Source organism: Aspergillus terreus, genomic scaffold (assembly GCF_000149615.1).
Source record: "Aspergillus terreus NIH2624 scaffold_5 genomic scaffold, whole genome shotgun sequence".
Taxonomy (NCBI): Eukaryota; Fungi; Ascomycota; class Eurotiomycetes; order Eurotiales; family Aspergillaceae; genus Aspergillus; species Aspergillus terreus.
In genome coordinates, this window is record NT_165928.1 from 1,386,423 (window position 1) to 1,397,534 (window position 11,112).

Consider the following 11,112-nt stretch of genomic DNA (forward strand, 5'->3'; position numbering starts at 1 on the left):
CATCTCGCCCGATTCATCTCTCCCTCCGCCACCACGCCAGACACCTGTGGTAAAGGGTGCGGTGGCACTGTCTTTTCTTTTTTAATTATTCTTGTTCACTTTCTTCGGGTCCCCTGACGTCGATTTTTCTCTTCTTTTAAACCTATTAATTAATCCTTAATTTCCACCCCAAACGCCTCCAGATCTGATCTCATCTTCCCGGTATACACTTCGGATCGGAACCCGAGCACATTGGCTGTCAACCTGCTTCGCCTTTTTATTACTCCTCATCCCCCCCTTGACTCGACTCTTCGTTCCTATCCTTGTTCTACCAGTTACCCCTCGCTACTACGTTCGCGCTTATACATCACCACCTACTCGGTACCGGGCCCCCGTCGGTGGATGAATTTGACGACCCAACACGAGTTATCGCTTTAGAACTATTGACGTGATGGGGTCATTAGACGCTGGTCACAGGCATAGGTTTGTGCTCCTTCTCCAGACTGACAGGCTCTTTGACTCGTCTTTATTTGTTTGGTCGTCCAAGACTGTGCTAACAATCGACTCGCGCATCCAGAGACCATCTACCCTCGATAGGATTGCTAGGAAAAGACGGGCCGGGATACCCTACCGCTACACCAGGCACTCCGACACCCCCAGCTTCCCTTCTCAGTCCAACAAGCATGTATTCGAGCCAACAACTACCTTATTCTTACTCGGCGTCCGGCGCCAACCAGCCAGGCTATATATCGCCGCCCGACTCGCGACGTGCGCTCGAAGAAGACAAAGAGAAACAACAACCGTCGCAGCCGCAAAGACAGTCCCTTCCATCGATCCAAGAGGCTCTAGGAAATGACAACCCTCTCCCGTACCCTGCGCCGACTTCGGCGCCGCCTCAACAATCTCATCACTCGCCCCATCCGTTATCAATCGGACGCCCCGCGGGCGAGGGACCACCGGGACCCCCGAATCCGTTTGGTAACGGCGCACCATACCCAGCATATCCCCATCAGTCTCAGCTGCAAACCGACACATCTCGGTCTAGCTTGGTTTCAGTAAATACCCAAGACTCCAGAAATCCCTCGCTACAGTCTCTAAACTCGGGAAAGTCTCCTACACAAAGTGCGAAAACCGGAATTACATCCATGTCTGGCTCGCAGTCCGGGTACGAATACAGCGCACCTACTTCTGCGGGTCCGATTGCCTCGCCCAATGGCTATCCCTCCTATTCACAGCCCTACCAATTTCAGTCGCAACCGCCTCCCAACGCGCCGCCATATCCTGCTTCCTATGATTCCCGCCCTTATGGCGCTACTTCGTGGAAACATGGTGTACCGGAGACTGGACGGGTCGAGGCAGGGCGGCATTTGGCAGGCCACCCCCAGAATGACTCTGTCAAGCGACATTTGGACGATGTGGAGACGTCACTTAATGAGGTATGTGCTTTACTCCGTTGGGAAAAGGAGTGGGCTTCTGGATGAGCCCCTCGATGCAGAGTTCGTTCCAGTGTACTAATTACGATAGATTGCCGAAATGAGCACCCGCACATTGGACTTTTCGAGACACTATGCGGCCAAGGCCCACCATACCCAGCGCTCTGGACCGATGATGGGATCGCTCCCCTCCGTCCACGAGGTCGACGAGATGCTTAATATGCATCGTCGGAATTATGAAGCCTTCATGCGGTTACGGACTGCCGTCATGAACCAGGAATTCGCGATGCAAGAAGAGATGGCCCAGCGAAAGGCTTTTAAACCGAGTGGGGTTCGCAATGATGACCACATGGCGATGTACCAAGAAGAATACAAGGGCAGTGGCGGGTTTGCCGGTCCGGATCCCAAAAAACGACGAGGGGTACGTTGAATCTGTCATAATTTTCCCTGATCCCCCTTTTTTTTTTTTTTTTACCGGTCTGCTGGGTCCTTCATTTCCCAGTCCTACTAGTCGATGTTTCCACCCACCGTTACCCCGTTGGTCATCACTGACACCTCTTCTAGAAAGCTGCCCCTCCTGGCCGTTGCCACAGCTGCAACCGAGCCGAAACTCCAGAATGGCGCCGTGGTCCGGATGGCGCCCGGACTCTGTGTAACGCCTGCGGGCTACACTACGCTAAACTGACACGCAAGATGGGTGCGAAGCAGGCGTCCGCATTGGGTTCAAACCTGAAACCCAAGTCGCTTGACTCCGCGTCGCCAACCAGCCATTGATTGTGCCAACTTGATCCATTTATGCGGCGTTGAATCGGCTTCGGGATTAGACATGCCAACCGGCGTTTTGTGTCTTGTGTCTTTCTGCGATCATGAGGTCTTTCCCCCGAAAATTCTCGTTTTGTTGCTTCCCTTTTCTTTTCCCTCGGTCTTTTAATATTTTTACGGACGGTACAGTCCATTGGGTCATTCATTCAAGTGCGGGATTCCTGTTAGGCGGCTGGGTTGTTACGAGTTTTCCCGAGCATGTGGAAATCTTTTCCTTGTCTTATTCGTCCCTGGAATTATTTCTAATACCCCTCGCACGTTGACGTTGTGGAAAAAAAAGGGCATTCGGATAGACAGTTAGCTTTGTACCCTGGTTGTGTTCTTTTTCTCCTGTGGGGCTGACAGTTCATGGTGTTGCTTTTGTCTCTTTGCCCTCACATTCACCTCTTATTGTCGTTGCTGTTATACTTATACCCCTGTTTCTTACCTGCCACCGACTTGTTTGGAATTCACCTTGGTGATGATCGCTCACAGATGTGTATGTTCCATCTCCATGCTTTCATGTCGACTTTGAGGAATGCTTTTAGACTCCACAGTGACGGCCTTAATGTAACATGATTTTACATGAAGCGATAGTGCTGTACGTTGCTGTACTTGCATATTAGACGAGATCTTTGTAGACCATCTGAAAAGGGAAATTGCCCAAATGAATAAACAGAAACGGGTAGGAGGGTCAAGGACGGAGATGGTCCCCGAGTGTCAGATCCCGATGCCGCTTGGCTGCCAGAGTGGAGGCAGACGGCCATGTGGCTTCATTAAGATGGCGATATGGCCAGACGGGACCTTGGATCTGAATGGGTCGACGGATGTGCAAGTGCTCCAGGGAACAGGCAGGGGGTGGTTTGAGACCCCGAGATCGGGAGGATTGTCTCGATATTGGCCACCACTGCCATGTGGCGATGGGGCGTCATACAGGAACGAACCTGGGATATGCCGATTTATCCATTTGCCATTTGTCCCATTCTTTTCTTTTCGCCTCCTTTTCGCTTCCCACGCGAACTGCTGAATGCGTCAGCCAAGTGATTCCGTCCCATGGCGGAGGGTCAACCACGGAGTAATCCGTAGGTACCGATCTGCGATTTCCAGTGCCCATTGGAGGGTCGTGGAGAGGGGGGTACTCTTCTGGATGATACAGCGGGCAAACTCTGGCACTACCACTCATACATTTGGAATCGATCTGTGCGCCAGATAGATTGCAGAGGGACGATGTGTCTCCGTTTCCACGTCCCTGGGACGGAACACCATACCCAGATAAGCTAAATTTTGGAGTTCGTGGACTTGACTCAACCTGACATGGGCATGACAGGGGGTTGCTATACCCAGAGCGGTATAGTGTATACAGTCTTACCTAAGCACACGTGCATCGGCAAAACATTGAAGTCAGAAGCCAATCAGCAGCCCAGAAACGGGCGAGACTACGCTCGAATCAGCCAGAACCGCCCCGCGGATCCGCCCATACATTTCGGCCGGATCACCCTCCAGACCCGTTGCAGGATGACGTCGCACTGGGGTGGTCTAACTTTTATTGTTTGTTTTCCCCCTTAACCCTTTCCTGTTCTTCCATCTTCTCGCCCGAACACTTCCATCGGTTGCGATGGAAATCTCTGATGCTCACATGTCTACAGGCGCAGTCAATCTGCACTGAGTCTTGGCGATATCGATAGTGGCTGCTCCCTGCAGGTCCTGATTGGCGCATTCTTACTTACAGTTCGGGTCCGATTTAGTGCGAAAACACCGACATGGCCGCTAGGGGCTGCGCGATCATGTTGGATCGGATCTCATCTCGATCTTGCATGAATCGTCGAATTTTAGATGGACGCCACTTGGCCCTAGGCGACCGACCTCGGTTGCCTGATTTTGCCTCCCTCGATGCATTGACGGGGTTTGCGCGTGGTCTCACCACCGGATCTCCCTCCGTGTACGATGGAGAGGAGACCTTTTCGATGTGCAGCATGATTGGAGCAATATCTCCATGTATCATGTCGTACGGTTTCTTTAGCTAGACGGCCGGATCAAGCCGGCAAAGCATCAAACAACGAAATCAGCCCGGTCCAACTTAATTTCACACCTAGTCATGAATCGGCACACGATCGATCCATTTATGCAGCTGGTATGGAAATATCCACGTACGACAGTGGCCTAGTGCTTCCCGTGGACCTGGGCCCTAGTCGCAAACTAAATTCCGTAGTCTTTGGTCGCGCCCTCAAAGACAATCAATCATATCGAAGTATTCGGGATTTGGCCGGCGAAGCTAACGTACTCCGTGAATCATCTATACCGCCATTCTGAATGATTTGGAATTGTCGTCGGCCGCATCCACATGTCTCTCCCGTGATTCCAAATCACGATGCGCCGCCACGCCCGTCTCCCCAGCCACTGAATCGGATATGGGACCCTGAACCCATGAAGCGTTCGCTTCGCCAAACTAGGTTTGGTGGACTCGGCCGGTGTGGCCACCAACCCGGGTTGTAACAACCAAACTTCATGTCAGGGGATCCGGCCGACTCGGAGGACATGACGTCATTAGCCGTGGAGGAACGGGGACTGGATGACTAATCCTGATGGGACTGACTAAGGTCGAACTAGATAACTAACTAGGGTGGACATACCAACCCAGTATGGACAAGGTCGTGTTGACATCTGCCTTCGCCAGATCCAGCATCGATATGCAACTCCCTTGATCTTCCTGATCCATCCACATGGTCCACCGTCCCAGTCTCTCGGGAACACAGCGGTGTGCAAATCCGCCCAACATGGACGAGATGCAATTGCCCCGGTCCACTCAGAGGTGAAAACAAGGCCTGCACGCCTATTCAGATGACCATCGACGGCCACAGCGGGTCCATTTCTAGAATAGCCCGATCAGGAAGCCGCGTCTAAACCTCGGGCTCGCTTGCATCTGCAGACACGATCCAGTGAGGTGTATCTGCGATCGACATCCCAATACGGCTACTGCTGGGATTCCCCAGGCACCCGATTCCTGCAAGCGACATGCATCCTTGCCTAGTTCAGCTGCGCACTCTCGGCTTATACCGAAGCAAGGATCGACGGCGTGTGCAGTATCGACATGGCATCATGCCTCGAGGCTCCAGCCGAGTGCCTCCCTCTGCATGTAAACCGCATGCCGCTCCGCGTACCTTCGATAAGTGGTATCCAATAGACATTCCGAGATGAACACCTCCATCGCAGACTAACTTCCCTAGCCATCTAATAGTCTCCCGCCTTGGGGATGTCGCACCCCCTCGTTTCTCTCATTGATCGGCGACGTCTCCCGAAGTCTTCGTGTCCACACGCGCTCCACTCGTCGAGGGGTTGTCCTGCAGGAGCCGATCTAAACTACCGTATCTACGTCGTACCAACCCGATGCTAGTCCGCTGGGGTTCCATATATGCGGTCCGCGGCCCCACGGCGACCAAGCTGCTCTATCTGGCCACTGAGGGACGAACCTGGGGTCCTTGGTTGGTCGATCTACTGCGACCATACCCTTCGGGGGACATCTGTTCCTCCCGCAAAAGACTTGGGGTGGATCGGGGATCGGCCAGATTTCTTCGTTCTTCCTAGTCGATCTAGTGCAAGACAATGATAAGTTGTCGGATCGAGTGGGAGCCGTGGATTTGGGCTCCTAGTCCGTATTGTGGTATGGTATTACTGTCTGTCTGATCACTACAGTACATACTCCTGGGAAGGTCGGGGACATACCGTCATAACAATCCTATCTGGGATGTATCGTACTGTTGGTCATTACTGACGACGACCGACCTAGAGACGGAGGTATGTATCGTATTCTCGACATCTAGGTAGGTATTATCCTGGATGTGTGCGGCTTTGCGGTCCTTTACGGTCCTCCTTCCTCTTTGGTCTTTGCCTGCAGGACCGTATGGTATCGGGTACCAGGTACCTCAAGGTACCTGGCGCAGCGGTATGTACGGGGTAAGTTGCGTTCCATACGTTGGGCACGCTTCCTCCCTACGACATACATACATACATACATACATACATACATACATATGCTGTGGGACGCAGACTGATACCGCAGCAGTATTGCTTATGTCCACCTGCATCGATATTGTTCCCTCCCTACAGAACGCCGCCCGCACCAGGTAGATCAGATTGGAGGTCTGCATGATTGCTACCCGTTACACGGCAGCAGTAATTGAACGTCTCACATCGGGAGCCCCCATGATTCGAACCAGGTGGACTGTGCCAGCGAAACAGTGAGACTCGCGTTGGAGGCCGGTCGAGTGTCTTTCAATCTTCTGCCTGCAACAGTGCATACGTACAATACATATCGCCGTACGATACTGATTACCTTACGGCCTTCGTGGATCATGCATCCACGGAACCTGTGGCCTGTTACGGGGGTCAGGGATCCCACCGATCCGCCCACCACCCACCACGTTACTATTGAACGGGACGCCAAAGCCCATGAAGTTAGGCTGCGATAGTGCGGCCAGGATGATGGAAGTCTACTGGAACGCCCAGGCCGGGGATTGGGTGAGGACCCGATGCTGCAAGATCGTCCGACCATGGCCTGCCGCAGCGTCGATCGATTCGATCTCGAGAGTTAGTCGGCGAGGTGCAGCCCCTGAGATTGAGCCGTGAACACGAGGGGGGAGACCATCCTACTGGCCAGATGGCATGCATGAGGTGCGTCCTAGCGGTCCTGGGGAGGAGGTGCGGGACAAAGTTTGTTTCTTTAGCCTACAGGCCCATCCATGGGATTCCGTACACTAACTACGAAGAACCTTTTCCAGGCCGATTGATTAATGGACCCATCCCCACCACGGGACGATGATTCCAAATTACTAGCCCGTCGTCAATCTTGATCCTGTTTTGATTCAAGAGCGATACCTGACCCGAGGACTCGGGTTCGGTCTCGGCAGATGATCGAATCTTCTGCGGAGTACATCCGTCTTCCGTGGATGTGATGCTTGTCTACACTTAAGCGGCCCAGGCCCGTATCTTCTTGTTCCTGACTGGCGTTACGCGACAGATCACTGGCGCCATTGTGTCTGGCTTGTACCTGCGGTGCAGAAGTGAAGCCTACCGCCGTGCGCGCGCGTGATCTTTCCCTTCGTCGTCTTTGTCTTCAATCTCCGCGGATATGATATTATCTGAGGCATCTGGTGGAGACGCTCGATTTCATGGCGCGGTGGGTGCGATGACCCTGATTGTTTGTGGATGGGATCGATACCCGGCGCGATCGACGGTTGAGAGATCCGACCAACACGGGAGCGAACCGCTGGGCTGAATGGTGGGACTCGATGAAAAATTTGATGCTCAACACGACTATACGTTCTTTCAGTTGGGAAAAAATTTTCGGGAAATCACCAAAAGAGGAAATAAACCCAGGTCTCGATAGTCCTAATATGGTTCTGCCTAGACCAGGAACAAACAGTGTGGTTGGGCAGGTTTGTTGAGGACGAACGGCTGGTCCGTTCCACATAGTTCTTAGCGCCGGGGCCTTTTCTCCCCCTTGCCGATCTTCCCAGATCAACGATCGTTCCAAGGGGCTCTGCTCGGCAATCGGGGATTTATATTTATGGCTTTGAACTAATAATTGTCACGATTCAGTGATCACCTTTGTCCTCGGCCGGCCGATCGGGATTGATCGGGTGGCTCTCGGTATCCGTGGATTCTTTGGCGATCACGACCAAGCAAGGGGTCGGTGTCAATTGTTTGATTTTCACGTTGCTCGGTGTGTCTGTGTCTGTGTCTGTGTTTGACATGTCTGCCGACGTAACCGCGGTGATATGCGCACGGGCTTTGCATGATCGGCAGGCTGTGGGTGATCTCATCCAGATCGTAGCATTAACCCAATTGAGAGGGTAGAGATCTGAAAGGCCTACGCAGTGTAACAGGGTTTCATGATTACTGCGAGACTATCAGTAATAGTCTTCGAGAAGCATTCCTGAAATAGATTAAATCGATATCGCTTTCACAGCCGCTATGAAATGTATGCGCGATGACACCTGACTAGGCCTTTTGCGTCGCGTGCGACTCAGCCATGGGGAGAACACCACTAGACTGTATACTCTGCACACCTGTAGTGGACGGCAGACTCTCGACCTCAGCCGACTCGTCGTCCGGCTTGTCCGCACGCACAAACTCCAACGCCGTCACCTCCTCCCAGTCATCGTCACTTTTCGCACCTGGCTTTGGCGAGACACTCTCAGCCAACAGGTCAATGCTCTGCTCGACGTCCTCTTTGTTAACAGTCTGCTCCTCGGGCTCGGGCGGGTGGTCGCCGGCAGAGTCGGTGGTGGGGCAGGGGCCATAGATGCCGTGAGACAACGCTGGCGACGGCGCAGACTCACCGTCGTGTTGGCGTGCTGAAGTAGACGGACGGTCCTCTTCTGGGGGGAAGACATCACTATGCCGGTCAGCCGCGGAAGAAGCCAAGGGAAAGAAGGGAAGGGGAGAGCGCTTACGGTACGGCCTCTTCGTAGGCACGCTGGTCCTCCTCCTCAAAGTTACAAAAAACAACCTTCTCAAGGGTGACAATATCCGTACCCTCACTCTCCAAAAACGCCCTCGTCTCATCCAACGCGATGCGCGCGGCCCTGCGCTTCGGATACGCATAAACACCCGTACTAATCGCCGGGAACGCAATACTCCGCGCCTTGTTCCGCACCGCCAGCTCCAGACAGCGCCGGTAGCACGAGCGCAGGAGCTGCTCGGGGCGCGCGGCGCCCTTCTGCCGCTCGACCGGGTAGATCGGGCCGACGGTGTGAATCACCCAGCGACAGGGGAGGTCGTAGGCGGCGGTCGTCTTTGCGTCGCCGGTGGCGCAGCCGCCGAGCGTGCGGCATTCGCGGACGAGGCCTGGCCCCGCGGCGCGGTGGATGGCGCCGTCGACGCCGCCGCCGCCGAGGAGCGAGGAGTTGGCTGCGTTCACGATGCAGTCCACGTCGAGGAGCTTGGTGATGTCATGGCGGATTAGGGAGATGCGGTCGTTGAGAGGTTTGGAAGGGGGGTGGGTTGGTGCGGTGATGGCGGGGAGACGGTTGAGTCTGTAGAGCTGGGATAGGCTGGGGATTTCGCTGATGGGGATGTGTGTGGGTGCCATGGTGAGTCTGGGGGTCTTTCAGACTGGAGGTCGTGTGAGTATGGAGTATATGGAGTATGGAATGTTGTGGAGCCACCGCGGGAGGTGGTGGCTGTATACAGGAGACGGATCGATGGTCGTAAATGGAGCTTGTCGGGTTTGGATGATGACGGTTCAAGGCGAGACGAGGTCGATGTGAATGAATAGGTATGAACGAAATACTCCGTAGTTGTACAAAGCTTCCCCGCACGTGCAAGTCACTATCTTATCGGGTGATTTATCAGGCAACAAGGCAGTACTGCAAACATCGCAAACAAGCTCAACGCCGATATCCTCATCATCGCAAGTCGCAAGATTGTTGCGACAACTCAATTCCTCGACCATTGCTCGGAACATGAGGTGTTTATATTCTGCGGAGTGACCCAAGTCTAGCATATTACATACAGTGGTACTACATACTCAACTGCGCCTCTGGATCCTCGCAACCCACCTCCTATCTCCCGATCCAGCAACCACACCCGACAGACAATGCCACCTCAAACGAAAGGAGGGAGCACCTCCCGATTCACAGTGCTTTCTCCCGAATCAGCAAAGTCGCGACTATCTCCCTCGTACAATCATGCCTTCCAGCCCTCCGCCTCTGCCAATCCCACCGCCTCTCCATTCACCCCTCCGCCATCCTCACACCCCCATCCCTCCGCACAACCAGGCCGACGACCCTTCTCCCCATTCTCTACCTTCCGAGCCCGCTACGCCGCGCTCCCCCTCCCCATCCGCAGCACATTCCGCGCCCTCCGCATCCTGGCGCCCATCATCCCTATCGGCCTCTTCTTCTCCGAGCACGTCGCCCAGGTGATGTGGGTGCGCGGCCCGTCCATGACGCCCTACCTGAACGAAGACTACGACCAGATGCACACCAAGAGCGACATGGTGCTGGTCAACATGTGGCCGTGGAGCGGCTCCGGGTGGCCCTGGGAGCGGAAGAGACACCTCGAACGCGGAATGGTCGTGACCTTCCGGTGAGTTACCAAAGCAGCTACAACGAAATCCATGCTGATAGAAGTAGCTCCCCCGCCAACCCCTCGCACATCGCCATCAAGCGCGTTGTTGGTCTTCCCGGCGACCGCATCACCACCCGCGAACCCTGCATGAAGTCGTCGCAGATCGTGCCCTTCAACCATGTCTGGTTGGAAGGGGATGCGAAGGACCCGAAACGCTCCCTGGACAGCAACACCTACGGCCCCGTCAGTCTTAGTCTCATTACCGGTCGGGTCGTCGCGGTGCTGTGGCCCCGGTGGAGGTGGCTGCAGTGGTCGGATTGGGAGAAGGGCGTTGTGGAGGGCGATGTTGACGGCCGGTTTGGGAAGGATTATCGCGCGGATGTGAGGCAGCGGGTGTTGAAGGAGGCGGTCAAGATTGAGAGGCCGGTGTTTGAATAAGACGGCTGCTGTGGCGATGTATATACTAGATTTGTACTATATGCTTGTATACAAAATGCTGATGAGGCAAGACATGGTTCGCTATATTCTCGTCCAGTTGCGGGTGTTAAAGGATCCTTTCTCCTCCTCTTAGTCCGTCTGTCTCCCGTCAGCTACATTTCAATGTCAGTGCCTGTATGCCAATGGAGACCTTGCGCAAACACCCTTGAAGAAGCTGATGTGAGATAGACAGGAGTCATACAACACCACGGATTTTGAATGCCATGGACATAGAGTGACTACCAGTCTTTCAGACACTCAGCAATAACAGACTCTCTAGCGTGTGCATTTGAACCACACTTGATAGGCGAATTTTTAGATGCGTATCATGCTCATGGATAATAGTACAGGC

At 54.0% G+C, this 11,112-nt stretch overlaps 3 protein-coding genes across 3 annotated transcripts; 2 read left to right on the forward strand and 1 right to left on the reverse strand.

Annotated features, from left to right (window-relative positions):
• Positions 1-662: 662 nt before the first annotated feature.
• Positions 663-2,186, forward strand: nsdD (GATA-type sexual development transcription factor NsdD; the record flags this gene model as incomplete). Its single annotated transcript, XM_001213221.1, has 3 exons — positions 663-1,415; positions 1,504-1,833; positions 1,977-2,186. 3 exons carry the CDS (start codon positions 663-665, stop codon positions 2,184-2,186), a joined length of 1,293 nt encoding a protein of 430 aa, XP_001213221.1.
• A 6,024-nt stretch (positions 2,187-8,210) lies between these two features.
• Positions 8,211-9,303, reverse strand: ATEG_04044 (macro domain-containing protein; the record flags this gene model as incomplete). The annotated part of the gene is made up of 2 exons (XM_001213222.1): positions 8,211-8,607; positions 8,666-9,303. The coding sequence occupies 2 exons, from the start codon at positions 9,301-9,303 to the stop codon at positions 8,211-8,213; spliced, it is 1,035 nt and encodes a 344-aa protein (XP_001213222.1).
• A 507-nt stretch (positions 9,304-9,810) lies between these two features.
• On the forward strand, positions 9,811-10,721 carry ATEG_04045 (putative mitochondrial inner membrane protease subunit Imp2; the record flags this gene model as incomplete). The annotated part of the gene is made up of 2 exons (XM_001213223.1): positions 9,811-10,301; positions 10,349-10,721. 2 exons carry the CDS (start codon positions 9,811-9,813, stop codon positions 10,719-10,721), a joined length of 864 nt encoding a protein of 287 aa, XP_001213223.1.
• Positions 10,722-11,112: the final 391 nt, after the last annotated feature.